The sequence below is a fragment of the Aythya marila genome, assembly GCF_965140915.1.
Source record: "Aythya marila genome assembly, chromosome: 1".
NCBI lineage: Eukaryota > Metazoa > Chordata > Aves > Anseriformes > Anatidae > Aythya > Aythya marila.
This window is the reverse complement of record NC_139042.1, coordinates 129,917,735-129,943,145: the sequence shown is the minus strand read 5'-3', so window position 1 is coordinate 129,943,145 and position 25,411 is coordinate 129,917,735. Positions and strand designations below refer to the sequence as shown.

Genomic DNA, 25,411 nt, shown 5'->3' with positions numbered 1-25,411 from the left:
ACCTAGCACAAAGAACCCACTGGAAACTAAATTTTACTCAGTTCATTGCTTGAGTTTGCTAGCTTTCACATTGTGTTATTTTTACATAATGTCAATATAGCTTGAGATCCTGAGATGCATCTATTTTATTTATTTTTATTTAATTTTGTTCTTTAGAATTCTGAATAGAGTTGGATAATTATTACTGTTTTACCTACTGCTTATCTTTATCACTCTCATTTCCACCCCAAAATTGCCCTAGCTGTCAGTGCTAAGGTGTGCATAAGTCCAATGAGACTCTTTCTGGCAGAGGACCTCATTTGAACTAGTGTTTCCTTTATTCACCGAGTAAAAAACAGCAAGCTGGATGAATTTGCCCCAAAGTTGTGGACCACACAGCGACTAGAGTGGATGTACTAAATGTTGAAAAGCTAAACTGTTCTTTTGTGTGGTCACAGTAACCAGCTTTTCCTTTGAAAACTTCCATCCTAGCTTTGCTCAGCATTGAGTCTAGGGGAAGATGAGATGTAAATAAGCCATGAATCAAGAAAGAACAATAAATACTTAAAAGTTAAGACTGATCAAATTAATAGATAAGTAATGTGCTCCTTTTAAGCAGAGGGTGTCGGTAACACTTGGAGGAACTGCCTAAAGAAAAGGTGGATTCTGTCTCTTGATGTTTTAGTCAAGATCAGAAGTGTTTCTGGAAGATGAACTTTAAACAAAGACTTGATTATGCCCAATAATATTCCACATCTTGTTTGGTCAGACTAGACAATCTAATAGTCTCTCTAGCCTTAGAAAATATGAGACTTCCTTAGAAAGAAACGCTAAGAAAAACAAGTTCTCATTAAAAAAACTGTAAAGCATTCACAAACAGAACAAGGCTTCATTTATACGTTTCTTGCATGCAAGTTACAAACATAGTCTTGTAACCACCATCTCTCTCATATTAGAAAAACACTACTTTTAGAATCAGTAACCACAAGTCTCCATAAAATATGATTCTGGTAGCTGATCTCCCTGGTTTCAGCCCCACAGCCCTTATTCCCTAGAATAATCTCATTGTAGTGAACAGAACCGCTCTGCCTATGCCAGGCTGAATGCACTAGTTCTTTTCTTATTTGGAACTTCCATGGTATGACCAGCTGGGGATCCTTGGCCTCCAGAAACAAGGCTGGAGTCCAGGTCACTGAAAAACTGAATGACTTCTAAGTCTGTATGTGGACTAATAAAGGCTTCTATCATCAATGCAGTATATTCAAAATAATGATTGCTTTGCTTACAACACAGTGGATAAAGCAAGAAATGTGCTACCAATTTGTGGTAGCTGAGTTTTGTTAGAAACTAATTTTGATGGGTAGGAAATCATTTTAGGTAAAGTGCAGCTAACTATTTGTTATTTATATTAGCTTTTATGGGAAAGGCAATCAATAACCATAGTATGGCACTCTAAAAATTCTAATAAATTCAGTGTTTCCTCAAAAGCATTATTTAATTCTATCAGTGGATAATGCTATTCAAATGTTAGCAAGGTCAGAATCAGCACCTGTGACATAACTGACCATTCCTGGTCACACAGGAAGTCTGTAGGAAACTCTTGACTAGAGCCCAGACCTCATGTCTCCTTTGTCCTATGCTGTAGCAAGAAGACAAACCTTTTACAGGATGCAACTGTAGGAACTTATCAATAGACACTTAGTATCAGAGGCTAATAAGATCTGTTAGTTTCTGTGATAAAAAATCATTGTGCATTTAAAATTGCCTGCTTTTTACAAATGAAGAGTTTTTAACTGGAAAACTGCCCAAGTGGCCTACATTTCCATATATACCATGTTCACACCATATGACAGTAATTGAAATAGAGTGACTATATGGAATGCATATTGGAGAGGAAACTTGATAATGTCTTCTGGAAAAAGCTTGTTGGATGAAATGTTACAGATGAATGCTGTCCCCTTCAATGGAAGCAATTAATATTGTACATACAAAAAGAAAAAAAAAAAAAGTCAACAATTTATTCCAAGTGTTAATTTGCTCTGCAGCAACAGAATATAATGTCATTCTTGATGCCAGTACTATTACTTATTCTTATGCCAACAGAGCTTCTTCTGTATGAAAAAAGGTAAAAATTTCTTTGAAGTAAGGACATACCTTTGACACTGTACTTAGTAAGGAGAATATAGTCAGATAGGCAGTGGTAATGCAGAAGACCAACAAACAACAGGGCTGTGTAACTTAAGAAGAATAGGCATTTGTTTTGTAAACTGCTGTCCCTTTATCACAAATTGACTATTCTGTAATGAAGATGAAGTGTTTGTATGAGGGTTCCACATGGAAACTTCTATCCCAGTATGGCTTTTCCAATTTAGAAGCTTGAAAACAGCAAAGTGGCACAGACATTATATATTTGTAGGAGAAAACTCACTGCTGCCTATTTGTTTACCAAAAGTATGTTTCCCGAGAGCTTATTTTTTGATTTATCCAAATTTTTGGCAACTAGCTCTGAGCACCTGACTTCAGTAAGTGTATTTTCCCATTTGAGAGAGCAAAATCCTCTGAGTGGCCATTTGACAAAATACTTATTTCATATTACATTGCTTCACTTGACTGGTATTGTATATAATCATTCATTGTTATCCATTAAGTGACTAGAGTAGTTAATAAGCAAACACTGCCAGCAGAATTACTGTAAATAAGGTTCTATATATTTCAGATTACTGAGCTATAATTAAGGCATTTCACTATTTTATACACATCTCCTTAGGTGACTCTTTCTCCAATTTTATTTATAGATTTTCTGTTTGCATTTTAAGTTGCTGTATTCAACAGGGAATTAAGTCAGGAAAACTCCGTGCCTGCTTTAGTTCTGATACTGAATTAATTACTTCAAATCTGAAAACTGTTTCTCCTGAAGTTAAGAGCAAAGCTCATGGTAGAAAGATTAAGGTCAACTACATTTCTTATTTTGAGAACATGAATTTGCTCACTTGAATGTTGGTATCTTATATCTTCATGATTATAAGATCCCTCCATGAACTGGCTCTCCTTTTCTTCAGGAATAAATTAGAGAAATAGATATTTTGCAGTACATGTAGAGCACAGCAAGCAGCCTGCTCTAGAAACTCTTGTGAGAAGCTGTCATAAAAAGTCTAAAATTCTGAAGTCCCCCTTGAGAGGTAGCAGAAAGATGATAGCCACCTACCAATAGAACCAGAGTCATACTACCTAAGTACAGTTTGGGGGAGGAGACAATAATAAATAAAACAACAGAAACAAATTGAAAAAAAATCATCTGGATATTTTTGCCAGTGCACTTCCTAAAGGTCTTCTATGGATATATTCATTTGTTAATGACAGTATCAAATATTAAGATGAGAAAAGTGTTCTTGCTAGTGTTTCACCACTAACATAAAGAATATTACTGAGCTTGGAGAACCATCCAATTGCATCTGCAGTCCGTGAAAGTACAAATTAACATTGTTCCTTGGTTATCTGATGTGTACCGGAGCTCAATGACATCCACTCAGCTCATTCAAAAACATAATTTACTTTTTGAACTGAGTTGTGTTATCTAGTGAAAGGATCTGGAAAAAGGCACAGGAGACAGCGACTGGCAAACTCTTAGTTCATCATACACAACATTTGACACAGCTTACTTTCACAGGCTCAGAAAGCCACAGCTACTCTCTTCCAGTTTGGGTAAAGATGAAAGAATGTGACATTTGTGCCTTAAAGGCAAACTGAGGACTGCATCTGAGCTGCTACCCTTGTGCCAAGCCTCCCTGAAAAGAATACATAATGGAGGAAGTACGGGTAGAAGAAGAAAATTGAAATGGAGGGACTGGTGGTGGACAGAACATTGAAGTTGCAGAAGAAAACATAGTTATTCCATGAGCTAAACTAAAACAAATTGATTCCTAGAATGGTTCTGAAGGAATATTTCCCTCTGCAATTTTCCTTACCAGGTAGTGCTAATAGGATATGACATGGCCTCCTTATTCAGCTAAAACAGTCATTTTTATTTTATTTTTTGGAAGTGAAGAAAGTAGAATAAGGTTATTATTTGGGGGGGGGAAAGAATGTCAGTCCTGCAGTGCTAGCTTTCTAGCTTAAGTGTTTCTCTACCACAGAAAACTTTTAAATAAGTCCTATCAGAGTTGAATACGAATCCATTTACTTTTCATTCAATTTTTCTTCATGTCCATTGCCTTACATGCTCACCAGCAAAGAACTTCAGAAAACTGACAAGTTCTACCTTGTTTTACAGGATTCTATTGCGAAGTCATAGTATCAATATGGGCTACCAGCTCACCTTCCCACCAGCATAATATATGGCAAAAACTATGGATGGCTCCATCTCACATGTACAATTTCTCTGGCTTTAACCCACATGGATCTCTCTCTTCTTGAACATCTCTTGTCATTACTGCAGTCAAAGACTGCAGAAAAGGTCAACCAAACTTCCTAGACCTGTAGGGAAACTTAATTCCAACCAACTACATAGAAATTGGCCCAACTTTGATCTAGAACATCTTGAATCTCATTGAATCAGAGGAAATCTGATTCGTGTTTCAAACCAGAAAGGTGAGTTTTGCTCTGGTCAGACTCCTAGTGTTCTCAATAGTGAGTCCTATCCACTTTAAACAAACAGAAGAGCCTATACCCCTATTGCTATAAACTGAATAATTTATATGCTTGAAAAAAAATCACGTTTATTCAACTGGGAAGGTACAAAAAGGGTATGTTAGAGTGTGTGGAGGAGAGGGCCCTTACTTGTAAACAAAATACATGTGGACAGCGGAGAGAGTAGAAAAGCACTGAATTAATTTCTTTATTTTGGAGTTTGCTCCGTTATATGGAAGCGCCCATTTAATGAAATTAAGTAGTAGAAACACAACTGAATAGATGCTAAATCTTTTAATTCTTTGATTTTATGATAAAAATGGGTGTGGTCTGTAGAACTCCCCCTCTAGTGGAGTCCATAAAACTCCAGAGAGACTGAAAACCTCTGTGAAGCTTTGGCAAACTTCTCAGGAAATAACATAAGAAGCTGTTTTCTGGTTCATCTCATTATTTCCATGCTTCCCGTTACTGATGTAATGGGAAGAGTGACACTTACATATTCCATTAGAACACATACAGATATTTAATTCTTAGTTTTTAGAGACTTTGTTCCCCCACAAGTGGTCCCTGAAAAAATCTAAAATCCCTTAGGATTCCATTTCTGACTTTCACTAAAATGAAAGCGCAAACACTAAAGTCCAATGACACCGCATGGTCAGACTTCAGCCCACACATGAAAACCTTTAAAACTTGCCTGGAACTCGTACCAATATGTCTCCTTTGGCACATTCTGTTCTGAAGGTTTAAGAAACTGTAGACACAATAACATGATCGAAGGTCAAAGGGAATTAAATTTTTAACTTTATTTTCCTCACATGCTGTGTATCACCCAAGCACAAGGAGAGCTTGTACGATAAACTTTGGAACTTCATCTTCAGGTCAGCAGAATATGATGCCTACTTCTAGTCTCATCAATCCATATCAGTAACAAGCGGCTGCTAAAATCTCATGTTCCCATATCAAGTGTGAGCCTTCTACTTCTTAATATCAAGCTGACCAAGGGAAACTCATACAATTCTAATTAAGCATGCCAGAACAAAAGCTCTTGTGACCAGAGGATGTCTGTGCACCTACCTAACAAGTGCTACAGTGACAGCTGAACAATGCAAGCTTCTCAGTATTTCTCCACCAGCACTCTTCCACCCATTCCACAAAAGCTAAGTCCCAGACTCCAGCTTACCTGAGCTACTCTATAGAAGCATCCTGTCTTTTAACTACACAGCTTTTGCCCCTAAATGTACATGGTGAGAATGCAGAAATATCTCTCTCCCCACTCCTGTTTTTCAAGCAAAAAAATATGCCATTCATTGCAAAATGGCTGTAATCTCTAACACATCTCTTATATGGTCCTACATAAGCACACATTCTACAACCAGTGATGTGCACTACATTAACATTAGTTAACTAGTAACAATCTCTATAATCCCTTATTACACCTCACTCATCCATGACTATTTATTAAAGTTGTTTTTTGTTTTTTTTTACAGCTCTTTTGAGGTGCTGGATAGTTTTTTAAAACAGACAGTGTAGACTCCTAAGTGAAAATGGTGACTTGTGAATTTTCCCCTTCATGTCAATTTTTTTGTATGAAACTTCTTATAACATAAAGGTGGATCTGCTTGTCCAGAAGCATTAAATATTGAAATTACTGTGCAAGCCTAGGAGATACTTTTCAACTGCTAATAATGTGTCTGGGTTATAAAAAGAGCTAACCCATATTTTAAATCGTTCATCTGAAAATTTGGATTAAGAGGGGAAAAAAGCAGTTTTCATGTTTTAGAAAGTGATATCAAAACATTAAACTATTTTCAATTCAAAACAACAGCCAAAATTGATGTAAAATCAGATTTTAAATTGCTTTTGGCTGAGTAGTTGTCTGTAAAGCAGAAGGGGTGGGAGTACCAAAGAGTTTGCAATGGAAACACCAAGACACTCTTAACTGTAGTCACACTAGCAAGAGCTGCTATCATGAAGTAATAACATTATCCAGAAATCGTTGTTCATTACCTCATTCCTAATGCCATCTCATTTCACTTGAGTTACTTGGGTCTGGTGATGGCGTTAATGAGAGAGGAGGTGTTTGAGTGGGTGTGAATTAGGGGCACTGCTAAAATTGAAGCTGTTTTAATAGTTCTGTGTTTAATATAGTCTCAAGCTCTGTAATTTTTTTTTCAGGTAAAATACTTGCATGTTCCAAGGCCGACACTGACTTTGGCAGTGTATGGATAATACCTAGACTTATTCATATTACACAGAGTACTACAGAGGGACTCGTACTTCTATTCCTTTTCCCTTTCCAACATTCTGCCCACAAGTCTAACACAGCAGGAATGCTAGTGCTTTGATTTCCTGTGTTCAGAAATATTCCTCTAGAATTTGGATATTTACAGTGACCACAGCAGAAAACATCACTGATAGCTTCTCCCCCCCAGCTCTGTACTCCACAAGCCATGTTCACATACCGCACAGCAATCCATTACAATATGTTCCAACATCTGCCTCCTCATATGACCTATTTGATTGACCCTTTTTATGCTGCTCCAAGACTGGCTGTTCTTTACAGTGGGAAGGTGAACAGTACTCACTGCTTCTTCAGTTGGCAACTTGTAAATATCCCCATTTTGGGAAAGACTGGGGATATCAAGCGGGAGTCTTCCTCACTTGTCTCCACATTGACTCCATTCAGTGCTCTCCTTTATTGCTAGCAATGTGTCACATTTCAATCCAGAACAGGGAAAGTCTCGTTGTCCCTCCCGCCTATTGCTAGTACATTAAACACTTCTGCCAATTAAAATTTTCCATGACAATTATTAACATTACCCAGTGTTTGTGACTCCAGCGTGGGAAGCATGAATAATGTAAGAAACAGTACAGTCCTCCATTACACAGGGACACATCTTGTTTTTGCCAAAGTTAGCAACTGTAAAATATATCTCAACTTCTCCAGCCAATATCATGGCATAACACAGGCTTTGGGACAGTGATCACATTCACGTTTATTAATGGAGCATCTAAGGTAGCTTAAAAGAACTTCCCAACATTACAGGCATTAAATACTATTCTTACTCTCACCATCTATCTTTCCATCACGTATTTAACAACATTAATGTACTTCAGAACCACAGCTGATTGTCCAAAGTTATTTGGCAAGAAACAGAATGAATATGTATGAAAACATAGAGGAGCAAAGCACTGCCCAGCACCGCAAGGTATCTCCTCTTCCCAAGGATGGAAAACTCAATTGACAGGCAGAAGCTACATGTATTTGGTGGTTGAAAAGTTGCCTGCACTGACTCCAACCCAGTGTCTTTCACAAATTCTAACCACTACAGAAATATTAAATCATTTGGTCTTGAGGCTCCATTTCCCACCAGCACACACACAGATATTCTTACTTTATTTTCCTCTGTTGCTTGCTTACTAACTGGAATTGCCTAGGCAAATGGAAAAAAGAAACTGAACTGTGGTAGGAAAGACACTAAGTGGGAGTACTTGGGGTATTCATCTGACTAGGTCTGAACTAATCACCTTGAGTTCCCTTTAGAAAAACCTGAATGGAATACACAACGTTAGGCCAGATGAATTATACATTCATGGCTAAAGATGAATCTCATACTAACTCCCCGAGTACAAACCAGGAAAAAACAGCTACTCTGTGCTCAGTGTGTCTGTGCCACTTTTTAGCAGATGAATTCTTTAAAGTGAAATGTATCTGTCCCCTCTGAAGTTCATGAAAAATATACATTTCCTTTTTACTTGCTGCATAACTAAGATGGAAGGGGACTTTGCCTTCCTCAAAGCTGTACAAGTGGTAAGGCATACAGACACATTTTCAGCACAAAACATGTAGAAGAGGACATATAACTCCCCCAAAGTTGCCTCCAGACTGCAACTTCACATTTGTGTGGAGAACATATATGTTAACATAAAGTAAAGTGTGAACCCAAGAAAAATGATGACAAACACTGACATCTGGCTAATCTTGCCCTTCTTTACTGTGTTTGCCTCACATATAGTATGTAAGAATGTGTGAAATACTTCTGAAAATAACAGTTAAACTCCATTTCAGTTTTAACAAGCAAAGCAATATACAATTTACAATCTTCTTCAGAAAGATCTGATTTAGTGAAGTTCAAAGGGCAACTTCAGCAAATTCCCAGCAGGAGTTAGAGACCTAACTTACCGACTATCTTGCAAGTTTTAGAACACAGGTGATTCATTGTGATTTTTTTTTCCTCTTTTGTCCAAGGTTGCACTGCTTTTATATAGTGATTTCTTTTTTAATTTTATCTTCAATTTCATATTCCAAATAGAATCAGACCCAGTTATACCATGTGTGGTGTTACTATGTTTCAGGAGGAAACTGACCACCATAATACATTTTTCCAATCAAGAGGAAAGGTACAAGAGGGAATCCTTGCCACCTGCATGCCAGTGATGACCAGCACACACTCCCATCCTCCTCTTATTTTGAGGAGATTCGCGCCATTATGATACAATGAACATGTTCTACATGGGACACCCCCAATTAAGGAAGACCAATTATGATAAGATGTACCTTTGTCCTTCAAAGATACTTCTGTTATTCCACTCTGAGCCCTGTCTCTGATATTTAATTTACTGCAAACATAGGAAGGATCTACTTCTACTTCCCATTGCAGAAGTAAGAACTATGGCTGGAAGATAACGAACAATCGCACTCAAATGACCTTTCTTTACTTTATGGTGTAGAAAGATCATACTGATTTTAATAAGATTAGGATAACTGACATCCCAAAGTACGTATGTCACAGATTTTCTCATAAGACTGAAAGTATCTTGCCTTCCAGTGTTGTTTATAATTAGCTCCATTGTCCAAATTGTTCCCCTTATAATAATTGTTCTTATAGATGGTACCTATAAGGGTCATAACTGGAAACAGTAAAAGTGTTTCAGACTTTTGACCCTCCTTGAAATTAAAGTATTGTATAAACTGTAAATTGTTTAGACCAACAAGACTGAGAACAAGTACAAAATGTTTAGTTAGTGGTGGTGTAGGGTGTGTTTGCAGAATTACATGGCATTTGCAGAGATGAGAGGAATCACTTGTTTCAGGCTTCCACAGTTAACTGTAACCTCCTTAAACTGAATTGCCATTTCTGCAGTAGCAGATGCAAGCAACCCCAAAGATGGTATCAATTCTCATTGGCCTAGAGGAAATCTAAGTTGTCGGCTGTATTATCCTTCCTCCCTCTCTTCACTCTCCCCCTGCTTGTCTTCCATATTCTGATGACTGTTTATGAGCTCAGCTGTCATTCTTTGCACCAGGGAAAGATAGATGGGACACACCAACCCCAACCTAAGTGACCTTTGGATGTGACAAGATTTTTAGGTCAGTCCCGCTAAATGGAAGCCTTGGTGTATCGAGGCTCGCCTCAGGGTGAAATTTCCAGTGAATTTATTATCTCCCAATGCCCTTTGGACTGCTTCCCACCATCAAACACCATGGCAGCACTCGGAACAGGAAGAAATACATTAACTGGAATCTGATCGTTTTAAAAGGTTACAGCTGCCCAAATATAATTTAATTTCATACTTGCCCTTTGAGGGTTTGGTGTATATTTTCATTTTATGACTGCAAATGATAAAGCTCTTAAGATTCCAGGCAATAAAAAGGAAAGGGGGGAGAAAGTATTTTAAGTGTTAGAAGTCTATTCAGTTCATAGGCGATGAGCAAAGTGACAGATCAGCTCTTTTTTTAAAATCTAACATTTCCTCTTTTTTTTTTTTTTAGTATTCATTCCTTTCCACACTTGATCATGAGCAACAATACCTTTTAGTGAAATCAAACCTGTAATGCCACCCAGTGTGATATGAAAGGAACATTTGATGTGCAACCACCTACCTATCCTACATCCATTAAGGACCTGATTCAGAGTAGCAATTAATCTGAAGTGAAATGAAATTAAGTGAAAGTGAACTGATACCAAAAAAAAAAAAATCAGACTTAAGAATATGCATAAATTTAACCATAACACTTAAGAATTTAAAGTAGGCAGGTGCCCTGGCTCGTTTTTGATTCTCTCTAACTTTTCCAGTCTGAGTTCAGGTCATATATAAAAGTTCATCCACCCATGCCCACACAGTATGATAAAAGTCAGGGTAACCAACATTGCTTTTAGGGGAACATTCAATTTGATTAGAGTCACATACCTGTGCAATAGCAAAAATCTAATACAAGAGTATACGGGATATGACAACCTAGCACACAACACAAAATGCTAGGAAATTATACCAGTTCTCTCTTTTTCCCCACTGAAAGTGGATGCAAGCACCATGTACTCAAACACAAGCTACCATGCAAATGTGAGCTTGGCCAGCAAGGACTAGGGATGGGAAGTGCTGGGTACTTGCATCTTTCACTGCAACTACTGAAAACTGAATTACAAAATTAATGCTACCTCTCGATGAAATATTCTGATATAATTGTAATGACTGTTTCCTTTCCACAAAACTAATCACAGGAAAAATAGAACAGCTGTGGAAAGGAGGAAGGATTAAGTGTGAATGTTGCATATCTTATTTTCAAAGCCACCATAAGAAATTAATTATTGTTGGGCTCCCAAATCCCTTCAGGCCTCTTTAAATATCTTTCCCACATAGACATTAATATAATCTGTCCGAATTACATTTGCCACCAGTATATCAGGCTAGTGTATAGCAAGAAACAAGGCTGCCATAATAATGAAAATAAAGTTAATTAGCCTAATAGGAACTATATTCCAAGGCAGCTATTAGTGACACTGCAAGACAGCAAGTTGAAATAAGTTTTATGTGCGTGACATGACCAGTGCTGGGTCCAGAAGCAATGGGCATGAACTGGAACACAGGATGTTCCAGCTAAACATCAGGAAGCACTTCCATACTGTACGGGCAGCTAAGCCTGACACAGGCTGCCCACAGAGGCTGTGGAGTCTCCCTCCCTGGAGATTTTCAAAAACCACCTGGACATGGTCCTGAGCAACCTTCTCTAGGTGGCTCTACTTGAGTAGTGGGGCTGAACCAAGTGACCTCCAGAGGTCCCTTCCAACCTCAACCATTCTGTGATCCTGTGTTATGACATATTGCTTGCCCTAAACATCAATAAGCCCCAAGTCTGCAAAGTAAATACTGGAACATTGATCAGATAGTAATGCAGAACTACTGTAGGGAAAGTAAGAGATATTTAATGCCAATTTAACCTACTACAAAATGTAACACATCTATTAGTGTTTCCTTCTTGAATTTTCTAATTTTCAGAAGTTCAGAGTTTAACTGTAAAATCAACATCAGAGATGAAATAGGACTTCAGCCATGTTCTTTTGCCAAATTCAGCTAGATCCATTTGGTTCCCTTAATGAAATAAATATACTGCTGTATTTTATGGTAATGGCCCAAAACACTTTAATAACACTATCACAAGCTGTAATGTTCTGGTGCATTAACGGAGAACACACTGTTTTAATTTGTAAAGAGTGTTTCAAGCCACAAAGGGAAAAGAAAAATTAGGAGAAGAAGAAGAAAATGCTTTGCTGCCAAATGCTGTTTTCACACTCCATAGTGGACAGAAGTATAAGTTACGGAATGGACATTTCACCTTCAGAAGGGCAGGGGTGATGCTGGCCTTGCCATGCAGATGTCCTGAGGCTCAGGCTGCCTTTCCCAGCACAGCACCCATGAGGATGCAGACAGAGACTCGTTTTTTCAGACACCCGAGTGCATCAGGCAGGAGGATGGGAACCACCCCTCATGGCACCCTACATCTCCAAGGAATTTACCTCACTCTCTGCACACAAACTGGCAATCCTGGGCCTGTTCGGGAGAAACAGATCTCGTACCTATATGAAGGAGGTGAAAAAAGCCATGACACAAAAGTCCCCAGGTTTCCTCCTGTTGTGCTGATAATCACAGGATAGTGATTTCAAGGCTTCTCCCAGCTTAAAAACACACAGTGACTTTTTGAAGTGTTTTTTTTTTTTTTTTTTTTTTTTTTCCTGTACGCATGCTTCTTTATTTTGTTTTGTGTTTAATTTATATATTAGTCCAATTTATTTATTAGTCCAATAGGAAAAGACAACTCAAGTGGTAGCTTGTGCTGACAGCCCTGCTCCCTGTAATTCTGGAGTTTGTAAGCCTCTGGGTTGACTTAGCAAATTTGCTGTATGTTTCTGGTCGGGTAAATTATCTGTGATGCGACTGGCCTCAATAGTTAAGGAGTTAGGGAATGCAAACCAAGGAGCTTGCAACACTTTTCTCCTTAGCTATCCAAGAGCAGAAAGAAAGCGAAATAGACCATTGATAAAAACAGCAAATAAATAAATCAGTTCTGCAAGGTAGAAAGGATACGTAGAGGCTAGTCTAGCAATTAGACTCTTAATTCAAGAGGCCAGTAGAGCTCATGTGCGTTACAAACATAAAAGCTTGCCTTGAGGACCAGTAGGATCTACAGGTACTATTGCCTCCACATTTTTGTGTTCAGATTGATCGTACAAAATCCACTGGACTGGAAAACACTAAGCACTCTGAAAGGAGGAAAGGCATTTGAGGAAACTGATTCAGGGTATTGGGGAAATAACTGCACTCTGACCTGACCTCAGGAACAGGTTTACGCTGTCAAGACACACCAGAATAAATAAGTTCAACACTCTGAAAGTTTCATCTCCAGATTCTACAGCATCTTCTACTGAGGTCTAAGTTCAATTGCTGACTTTGGAAAGAAAACAAACAGAACAAGTATCCTGACCTCAGAGGTTTGTTGTCTATAGCATAGATTTATGGTCTACAGTAACTACAGATTTTTCACAATTTTAAACTGTGCCTAATATTAACCTCCATCAATAAAAGATGCTAAAATATCCTCACTGGTAGCTGTTACCCATGGAAAGGAATCAGATGCAAGAAAAACAGGATGAGAATAAGAGCCCAAGAGCTTTTAATGGATTGCACTGTTGTTCTTGTTTGCAAGGTATATCACTGGCCAGAGATACTCTCCTTGTCTATACATTTACTATGCTGTTTGTATGTTTCTTTCCCATTCTGCCTTGTCAATTTGAAATGATCTAAAATGTCAGAGAAAAAAACATGCCTGTAGTAAGAAAGAGGACATAAATCCAAATTCTTGTAAGTTTATATATTATACCAACCTGTATCTAACAACACACCATGTCTTATGACCTAAGTACAACTGAGCTAGTAAGATCTGAATAAAGAACTTTCTGTGTTAACTTTTGGGATTCATAAAACATAGCAAGCTGATTTGTGGACCTATAGGAGCAACTGAGTGTTAGCAAGAAGTTAGTTTTCTGTAAGTCAGCTTTTCTCACTGTTGTTATTTGTAGCATTATTCTGCAAGCTTTGAAGAGTGTGCATGTGAGTAATCTGTGGCTTTCCTGTGTGTTCATCTGTCACGAGGGTCTGCTGAGGCATTGTAAATGCACACACTATTGGCAAAGCTCAGCATGAAGACAATGAATTCCAAAAATATCCAGAAAAAAATTCACTAGTCTAAGTGCAGCTTTCATGTTTTATAGGAGGCCTATAAACCCCCAGTTTATGGTTTCAGAGCAAATTCCCCCCAGCCAGCCAAACCTCACTCAGTGTGGTTTCACATTTCTCCCCCCGCACAGACAGTTTGCTCAGGATTATACAATCTTATTTGCATGATTATATAATCTTCTTTTCAGCAACATCCCTCTGAAGAGCAAACAACATAATAGGAAAAACAGTAGGGTAAGCCAACTATTTCAAAACCCAGTGTCTGGAATGTGCAAAGGGTACAAAGTAAAAAAAAAAAAATAATAATTTTTTTTTTTTGGTTTTGTTACCAGCTTTTTTAATCCAGACCTTTCCAGGGAGAACTAATTATATATATATATATATATATATATATATATATATATAAAGCACTAAACACCATGCTCAGTAAAACACAAACACTTCACAAGTTTACTCTGCTGCCATTATACAGATGCATTGTTTAGATTGTCCCAAGGTATATGTACCAAAGTGTCTGTCTTCCTCTTTCTCAACAGAACATACTTTGTAAAACATTTCTCAGGTTTTCTTTTCACCTCCCTTTTAGTGTCTGGCAGACAGGTTTAGCCATTGCTGCTATTTTGACACAGGTTTTGTCATGCAGCTGGCTGAACTCACACCACTGACAGCATCACTCCAACCTACCAAAGCCCCGACTGTATCACACAGAAAAATAAATGAACTTTTAACTGATAAATATTCCTCTATTCCTCAAGCTTTCTCCTCTTGCAAATACTTCAGACTTTGTCCTAGACAGGACGTTGTGTAAGTGAAGCCTGTCATATTCCAATCTGTAGACAGACTCTTCTGCAGGCTGCTAAAACTACTTATGATGTCAGTTACTTCAGCGATATTCATCTAAAATTAATGCCTTATAAATAATCAAGGAGTAATCTGCTTCCGTCTGTCAGGCTAACCCCAAAAAGAAAGAAGTGTAACATTTTTACAAGAGAAAAGAAATTAAGGGTGACCTGACCTCACAAGTATGCTTGCCAGACAGTTATGCATGCTTTCTTGCATGACCTATTTTTCCCTGCTCACACCACAGAGATGTTTCAAACAAATGGCCAGTAATTTAGACTGCTTAAAACACAGGTATTGCCACCCAAACATTACAGTTGGGCATCTTAATGGCATTACCATAAAAACTTCTGAAAGTTTTTAGTGGCTTGTTATCTCCTTCCAAGTTGAAAAAAAGCTCTATTGGTCTATAGAGGATGATGTCAAGTATCACTCTTTTCCAAAATTAATGCACTGGGTAGGTATCATGGCCTAATATTTTATTGCGTATCGGTGTGTGAATGGCCTGTGTGAGGAAGTATACTGAGTGTACATCTAATACACGCCATAGGTACACTCAGTGTTTTAGTTACAACACAAACATTAGGAATAACTTCGAGCTAATGAAACTATATATAGCCTACATAACCCTTCTTACAGTCTAAGTTCCAATGCTGAAATACTTCCAACCTGAAGATGCTCAAAACTATTCCCTATTAAAACTGCCGTCAGATTTACAGAACATCTGCTTCCACTACCATAATCAGACTCTGTACCAGATCTGAAGATGTTAATCAGATCACCCATGGTATGAGTTATTTATTTTCAACCTTTTTGGTTTGAGACCTCCAGAACCTTCTTAGCAGAGTTGAGGACCAAGTATCATGACATAAAAGCCTATTTACAACAGGTTAACTTCTTCTGAGTCACCTTTTGGTCCCATTAAAAGTATTTAATGCCCCCCTAGCAGAAAACCATAGAAAACATACTAGTATGAAACATTTAAGGTCACTACAAGAAAAAGGTACAGAAATGGTTCTTTTTTTCTAATTCATGTAAGTCAAGAAGGTAAGAGAAAGCTTGAAACAAAGGACAAAATAAAACGGAAACAACCCAAGAGACAAGGAGAAAGAAAAACAGAATAAATGTGTGTGTATGGAAGATGACACAAAGGAATGGGTTTCTGCATGCTGGGGCTTATATGGACAGAGACAACAATATGAAACTGAAGGCTGGTAAATACAAAATAACATGGAAAAAACATTGCTTGTGCTAGTTCCATTGTCCAAATGTCAAACTCCTTCTGGGAACCTGGGGGGGGGGGGGGGGGGGGGGGATGGAGTAATAGCTGTATAAGCATCTTGTAACAGGTTCTTCCTGAAGGGGATTTCTTGTAAACTGCTAGGCTCTCATGCTAGCCCATATGGGCTCAGGAAAGTCAGAGAAAATACTGGCTGCACTTTTTCCAGGCCTATTTGCATAAGTTAGTGCAAGTAGTGCAAATAGGCCTGGAAATATGTTAGTTATGTTTAGTATGCAGAACGTCTCTGTATGTAATTGAATTGTTGTTTTTGCCTCTATTAATACATATGCAAATGAGTCACTACTGCAGCTGTGCTGTATTAATCATATGTATGCTTCTGTCTGTCTGCCCTGCAGGCTCAGGGTCGGAGGGAGGGGGAAGAGGGAATTCAGTCTCTTTAACCTACAAGAAAACTCACTCATGCAGACAGAGGTCTGCTAGCAAACAGCAGGCCTGAGTTACAACCAAAAGGAAGATAGGCCGGTCATTTTTCAGTCTTTTCCATTTTTCATAGATATAGATGGAATCTGAAAGTTATGCAGAAAAGATTGTAATGTAGATAAAATGAATATGCTACCACAGCTAATTCTTTCCCCTGGAGGGCTGGGGAGGGAGTTATAATCTGACAACCCACAGAGTAGCCACGATATTGTTTTACCATGTGTATTTACTGCCTGTAAATGTTCACTGTGCATATGTTCAGACACTCACAGTGCTCAATAAAATACAAAGTCTATACATATATTCTGTCATAATGGTTGTCTTTCAGAAACTGGTTGGATTCTGATCAAATGATGTGATCAAGTTTTTCATTCAAATCGGTTTTGGAAGAGATATTGACTTTACTTGTAAAATTGTATACGTTAATATCAAAGGCAAGTATGGGCTATTTAGATGCCAACTATAAAGCGTATTTACCCACCATGAACAAGATTTATTTGGACTGATATGTACTGTGGTTCATGCTTTTATACAATCTATCGCACTCTCTAGCTCACAGCAGGTATCCTTGAAGTGAGGACTAGTTGCATCCTGGTGTTGTAAGACTTGCCTTTGAGTTAATAGGGAAGAACTTTTTCTATTTAAATACATAGGGATTGCTCAAAAATGGTGAAGGCAATCAATAGCTCCTCACATCAAACATTGCTTATACATGTACAGTTTAATGAATATTTTCACGACTAAGATTTAATAACAAAAAATACATCATGGAAAGCTCAAACTTTTGAAAACAACTTCCACCACCCACACAGAGGTTGTAATCCAGTTTAAATGGCTGTAGTTTCACTTACATGAAGCACACTAAGCTCCATTTCTCTAGCTAAAGAACTGGAAGTTGGTCTTCAGTAATCTCTTTTTAAATGTCCATTTTGGCGACTCGTTTGCAGAACAGGTGGCAAGTATCTTGTGGCCAACACATTCACTTACAATGTCAGAAACAATTGGTGGGCAGAAGCAGGCAGTATAGAATCTGCATGACTGCAACAATTTAAAAAAAAACTATTTAAAAGGGCATCCAACAAAAATGTATACATATTATGCTGTTTTATTACTCCTGTTATTATCATTGTTTGTGATGGCCATCAGAAACAGCACTGCAATACACTGAACTTATGGCAGATGGACAACTGCCATCTTTTGGTTATGCTAATAAGAAATGTCGCTTTTTATGTACTTTGCTGTTTTTTTCCCCAGATGTGTGTGCTCATAGTGAAAACCTAATTCTACTTTTTTATGCTTAAGTGGATTGCTCGAGTTTTATAATATTGTAATTAAACTGTACACTAATGATTCATTCCCTAAAAATTGAGCCATAGTCCTATTAATGAGAACAGGTAAAGAAGAAAAGCAAACATGGAAAGAATACTGACTCTCACTACTGAAAAGCCAACTTAGAAGGTCCTTAAAGTTAGATGCTGCCCAGAAAATAGAAGGAATAATCTTGCAATGCCACGGAAGAGTTTACCTTCCTGAAGGCAAATAACTACAGCAGTAGCCCAAAGAGACCATGAATGTAGATTGAAAAGCAAATGAATAATGGATAAAGTATTGGTGACTCTTGGCTACATTCAGTAACAACAATAATGGGGCATCAGACGTTACTTCTCAATCAGAAATGATTCATGTGGCCCTGGGCAACCTGTTCTAGGTGTCCCTCCTTGAGCAGGGACATTGGACTAGATGATTTCCAGAGCCCCTTCCAACCTCAACCATTCTGTGGTATGTCACGGCAGCTCTGGCAAGTTGACTCCCAATACAAGGAAAGTCTATCTTCGATCACTCACTGTATACTTGTTAAATAGCTCTATCATTTTCATTTCCTTCAAGTAAAACAAACTATGACCCTTAGGATACCAAAACACAAGATTTTCTAAACCAAAATTTAGACAGAGTCAGACACCTAAATAACATCAAGATGAACAATTGTGAGAAGCACTCAAACTCCAAATGGGTTTAACTTTTCTGAAAATCTAGCCAGGTATATCAATGCCTAAATGTAACCCAAATTCTTCTTAAAATGTGGTTCACACTATATATACTAAATTCCATTGAAGTTCAGTCTTTGGTATGCATCTTCCTACACCACTGAAAAGAACAGGTTTGTAGTAGAAGAAAAAACATTGCCAAAGTACTTAGCAAAGAAAGTGCAGTGTAAAAAATTTGTCAGAATTATTGTTTCAGATAGGTTTGAGTTCTAAACCTGCTCATCATCTTCATATAAATAGCTAAAGAGAACCAACCAGGATTCCTCAAACGGCTGGTCTTCAGAATTGAGACCCAGCTAAAATACCTTCACACTTGTAAGCTGACACAAGGTTTTATTTAACCATAGAATCATAGCATGGTTTGGGACCTTAAAGACCATTTCATTGCAATCCCCCTTCCATGGGCAGGGATACCTCCCACCAGAGCAGGTTGCTCAAAGCCCTATCCAGCCTGGCCCTAAACACTTCCAGGGATGGGGCTCTTACAGCTTCTCTGGTTAGCCTATTCTGATGCCTCACCACCCTCATAGTGAAGAATTTTTTCCTTTTATCTAAACCTACCCCTTTACAGTTTAGAACTGCTGCCCCTTGTATTATCACTATATTACCTGACAACAAGTCCCTCCCCATCTTGCCAGTAGGCCACCTTTAACTGAACAAAGACAGCTTTGGTCATAATGTTGACCACAACCACCAATTGTGGTTTATTTCATGCTAAGATGAAGAGGGAAGAAAGTTTGGATGTGGGCACTCAGAACGTTTTGGGGTGTTTTTCCCAAGAGCAGATGTTTGAAGGAAGTCTGTTTTATATCAATTTGGTATATTGTTTTGAATGGACACAAAATGTCCATGTAGTAACAGTACACCGGCAGCTGTCATTATCTATCCAGCTTTATCTTTCAGTACAGTTATGGGTATATACAACATCTGTATTACTGCCAATTAATCAGTCATTGTTATTGCCTGGTTATCAAACAAAAAATCTGGGAAGTCCAAACCATTTGCACTTCCAATGGTGCAGATCCCTTTCAATTTTTAGATCAGGCTATTATGTCCCATATTTTGAAATACTCAGAAAGCTCTCAGGAGTTGTTTTCTCTTAGGAAAAAAAAAACACATGAGATATATTTTTTTACTGAATTTCCTCAGGCTTCTGGAAGTGTATGTTTCATACTAGATATGCTGAGACAACTGGTAATGATCACTTCAGTACCAACTTAGCATTTACGTTGTGTAAAATCCATCACATGGTATCTATGCATATAGCTATGAATGTTGATCATCAAGACAGAGGAATTTAATTCTCTCATCTGCTGAACCATATAAAAAAATATCATGTTCAGGTAAGGCATACAACAGAACTTTCAATTCATTAGTTGTATTTAGTAAAATGCAGTGGCAAGACTATGTTCAGTTTTGTTCTCATTCATCTGGCACAAAATCACCACACTGCATTGCTCTTTAAGAACAAGAGCATACGAAATTTACAGGTCAAAAATTAACATAAGAAACTCACCTGCAGACCAAGAAGGATTTCACTGCAATGGAAATATATTTTAAAATGATACTTCTCACAGTTTGGGACTGAATATTATCATTAACAGAGGAAAGCTAAAAGCTCTTTTTTTTTCAAACAATATTTTGTCATTAAATGTGGGTATGAGTGAATATGCAGGGTTGATAGACAGCTCTTTATCACAGAACAGGTTCAAGCATGCATCACATTAATTTCAGCTTCTCCAACATGGCTCCAAACAACTATCTCTTTCCCAAAATCTAACAACGTAAGGTTTAGCTTCCATTCTTACTGAGTCATTAGTCTCTCTGTGGATACTGGAAATAAAGGCAATTGTGTATGGCTAATTGTGGCAGATATCAGATGACAGAATCAGTATACCCCAGTGGGATCTTAAAGGCGAGAAGATAAATGGAGGGCTTCAGACTACGAACCTGTCAGTGGGAATCAACAGGGTATTTCAAAATGAAAGATTCCATTTCACTGACAAAGGGTATCTTTGCCACAGGAAAACAATCAGATGTTAGCTGTTCTTCTATAAATACACTCTGCATTTCATTTATAAAAAGAAAATTCAATTTTGACATCCACAGATAGAAAAGTACTTCCTGTTGGTCTCACAGTATACTACTAAAGTCATGCCCTGATTTAAAATTCTCTAATGAAATAACAAAGGCATGTTTACTATCACTAGACAAACAAACATGAAAAATTCCTTGGCTTTGTCTTCACTGAGATACTGCTGTGTACCAAATTTTGCTGGGAGCAACAAAATGTGCATTGTGTCAGGTTCTTTGATCTCCCCTGAATACTACTGCTTTTAGTACACAAAGCCTGAAAGATGAGTGATAGGGAGGATAGAAAAAGGAGAATAGAAGGAACATTGTACTTTTCTGACCTTCTACTGTCTGATGACCAGAAGACAGCATTTGTAGAGAACACTATGGTTATATATAATGTATGTGAATTTCTGAAGAAGGGTTCCTCCTTGAAAGACACTATAATGGCTGCACATTCACTCATACTATTTACAGGTGGCTTCGGACAGTTAATAATGACAAGAAACAAGCACCAAAGAGCTAAACTGAATTTGAATGGAGTTCAGAAAGCACAATGCTTTTAGTCCAGCAGCTATACTCTGCATCACCAAATCTTCCCAAATAAGGTCAAAATAATCTTAATGTGATTTCCCCTCAGATTCAGCTCCACTAATGTTAGCATGGGTGAGAGTCCATTTCAAATGCTTCATTGTAAAATCTTTCTCTTAAGTATCTAGCCTATCTAACTCTTTCAAATGGCACCGGAAGTTAGAGGCATGTCCAATTTCTATTAGGTTATGGTGATAGCTAAAACCACTGTTAGATGTGAAGAAATAAAACTGGACTTTATTTTTTTTTCCTACCAATACATACTCTTAAAGATCAAACGTGAAAGATTTGAAGGAGTCTACAGAGGCAGCAGTTTGAACCTCTCCCACTGACTGGCTGCCAAACTCTCCCAGACTAAATAACATGTAGCAAAACAACATAGGTGAATTTGGTCAATACTTTTGTTTCAACATTTTCCTTTACACAGAAACACAAAGACTCTAAGGTTTTCAAGTTCTTCACAACCTAAACTCATCTTAAGATATTTATAAAGTCAGTCACATTTTCACAAAGCCCACCTTCTTGTAAGGAAATTGTCATTGTGATAAAGCCCATTTTAATCAGAATACTTCAGCCAAACACATGCAGGGAGGGATATAGCCCAAAGCTGGTCCTGAAATGAAAGTAAACCATCCTCCTAACTTACTGGAGCACTGATGCATTATTTTAGGACTAGTTTGAATGACTACATAAATAAGAATTAGACTTAAACCTCTTTTTTTATTATTTTTTCCTCATTCCTAGCTAGCTCCTTTTTTGTTTTTCATTTTTCCCCCTCTTCCTTCCATATGTATGTTCATGTGTGTTTGGCTATTATAAGAACTTTAACAATACTGATGTTATACTCCTCAAAATTCATTTCAGAGACATGACTATTATGGCTCCCATGATTCTTAAGCCACCTACGGTATTTGTAACTCACAGAATCAGAAACTAACACACAGACAGTGTAGCTTTTCATACAAAGGCACAATAGGAATGAATGTATTAACCTCTGTGGTGCATGGAATGTGTCAGCTTACACACTGGCAACTATTTCTGTGAAACTCAGCTAACTTCCGCTGGCTGTGTTAAAATGAAAAACAATCTTCCCCAGCATTATGTCCCACGCTCTCGTGTGCTGGCCAAACAACTGAAATATCTAATGTGCTACAAAGTCTACTTCATACTGATGCTGGCCAAACTGAGTTTGAGAATTCATTTTACATGCACTGTTTATAAATGCTGAGCTTTTCCTAGCAGGTATAAAGCTCTCTGTTGCATGTGACTTGGCAAATAATCATGAGCAGGGAAACAAATTAGCTATGGAGAGCATGTGTTTTTTTTGCTTTCTCTTCTTACAAAAGAGTGTCAATCGGGATTGTGCAGAACTAGAGATGATTTGGAACTTGATTTAATTTTAATCCTAAATTTTACCTAGGTTAATCCTATCAGCAAAGTGAATGTGTGGACATGGACATCAAATTTTCTTAATTCCAACAATTTGATGAGGGTTGGGGGGCTGATCAGGAACAGCTGAGGAACATCTGTACCACTATCATTAAGACCCATGGACTGCACCTTAAAATCTCCAAAATTTAGAATGATATTGGGAGTTTTGAATCCCATACATGAAGCCAACAGGCATACTCTTTAACATAGCTTAAAAAAGATGCTTTCAGGCCCTTCCACCTGTTTTATAATTGCCTTTGTTAAATTAGTATAATCACTTGTTATCTGTGCTACAGCAGTGCCTAATATGTGCTGGGTCCCATGAAACACATCGGGAGGGGCCAGTTGTTGCGCTTACAGGCTTACAGCCTAAAAGGCCATAATCACATTAAGCGACTTCTAAGCAGTTCACAAGTGCTTGTCGGGACAGAGCTTTTCTGTGGTACGGTGTGAGTCTACAACCCAGCGGCCGGCACAGCCTGCCTTGGAAGTCTGGTGGAAGGGGCCAACTAACACACCGGCTTGCTGAAATCTGATGTGCCAACCTACCCGTGGTTAGATTGGCGATACAAATACAGAAACATAACGAAAAGTTCCCTAAAGGTGTGAGGAAAACGAACACAGACTGATAACTATTTTGCTTCAGATGCCAATGTTGCGTAGAGAGCGCAGACCAACAAACCCGCTCACGCCACTGTGTGCTGAGGGAAGTGAAGAACCGCTTACCGCATGCGGGGAACCTGCTGCCAGACTTACCTGCAGTTGGAGCGGGCCTAAGCCCGGCGTTGCTGCAGCAGCAGCTGCCATGGTAGTCGGGATCAGCTGAACAGGGTAGGGGTCACCTAAGTAAGAGAATAATAGAGGCGTCAGCACCTTTTATCTGCTCTCCACCTGCAAATTAAAGTCCTGCATTCACTCCTTCCAAAAGCCTTCTTTTGTGTGCCTTGTTGAGGCCTAATGAAAAGCTCTATTGTGCAGCCTTTTACTAACACTCTTTTCACAATTCTGGCTGAGAGAGGAATGTGAATAAAAGGCACAAGCAATTAAGGCGGAAACCTCATCCTTTTTCATGATGTATTTAGGGAAATGGAAAAAAAAGTGCACATTGATCAGAAGGCTGCACTTCAAAAAAAAAAAAAAAAAAGAGAAAAAAAGAGGGAAGAAAGAAAGAAGATGGGGGTGGGGGACAAGAAAAGGAAAACAGTACAACCTTGATAAGATCACAGCATTAGAAGGGGACAAATTTACAAGCTTGTCCACAATATGGAGTTAACCAAACTCTGGTCACTGTTAGTAAACCGAGCCTCACACAGATCAGGAGTGGCACTCCCCTCACTACTGGGTTTTCTTTTAGGTGAGAAAAAAGCCTTCCTTTGCACTTTCAGGGTTTGAGTCTGTAACAGGAAAAAGCATGTGGAGTACATCAGAGACAAGCCTGTGATATCCCCACACCAACTCCACCTCATGACTTGTGATTCAGTTTTGCTTTTGAGTGAAAACTGTTTCAGCTTTAGTAAGGGTTCCATTGTACAGAGCAAGATAAAGGGATATAGTAAAGGCTTAAGAAAAAGTTGCAGGCATTTCTAAAGGAATATCACCTGAGGTGGCAAAAATTAAGATGGAGACAGGCATGTTTTAATGTTATGAAGCATTCACTCCTTATTTATCCCATTTGTTAAAATAAACTTCATGCTAACTCCCCAACACATCTGTTAATAAAACTTAAAAAAGTAAAACACACACACACAAAATGCTACTTGCATTATATTGCTTCTTCAAATGATAAAATGTTTAAGTACTTTCCACTCAAACAAGGATCACCAGATCCTCGATTTCCGTTTGTCCCTATGTTCTGGTAGCTTAAGTGATTTCTGTAGCATTAAAAAAAAGCACTTCAAAAGAGACTACAGAAAAGTGAAGATGTGTTATCATGAAAATCTAGCTAAATGTTACAGTACCTTTTATTAGAGAGAGAGATTAAAACTTTTCCTTCTTTATTGTACTTTTTAAAAGTGAACTGGGGAAAAAGACAAATTAAGAAGGCAATGCAAGCTGTTCTGTGCAATCATTAGCTATTACTGAATTAAAGTTTATAATGGTATCAAACCTAAGTTACAGGCACAGAAAACAAAGGCAAAGAAATACACCTCGTGTTTTTGAAATGTTAGAAATAAGCCATGTTGGTGTATACTAGTTCAGGAAAACTGCTATTGTTTATTTTTTCCCTTTTATATTGCTATGTTCTTTACAGAGGTCTTTTCATTCACTGATTTTGATCTCCTGTTACAAATTAAATACTTTGACTTCTAGAGATGGAGGGCCAGAAAAAAAAAAAATAGGCTGGGAAAGCATTTTAACAGATATTTAACCTCAAAGAGCATGTCTACTTATATGTGAGAACATCTTAAATAATGCTTTGCTGACTGAAGCCTCACAGTCTTTCAGTGCTACCTAGTCAAGCAACGAGAATCCAAAGTTTGACCCAAGCATCCGCATTCACCATTGTCCCTGCTCCAGCACCAGGCCAGAGCTCTCTATTTATTTATTTATCATTTTATTATTTTATGTATTTATTATTAATGGGCAGCAG

The 25,411-nt window shown here is 38.0% G+C and overlaps 1 protein-coding gene across 9 annotated transcripts in view; it reads right to left on the bottom strand.

Annotated features, from left to right (window-relative positions):
• SOX5 (SRY-box transcription factor 5) overlaps positions 1 to 25,411 on the bottom strand; it is a 292,593-nt gene that overhangs the window by 63,989 nt on the left and 203,193 nt on the right. For all 9 annotated transcript variants that reach the window (XM_082761276.1, XM_082761277.1, XM_082761279.1 and 6 more), the window contains one exon: positions 23,578 to 23,663. In XM_082761276.1, coding sequence (XP_082617402.1) covers positions 23,578 to 23,663 — 86 coding nt within the window. The remainder of the gene's footprint in view (positions 1 to 23,577; positions 23,664 to 25,411) is intronic.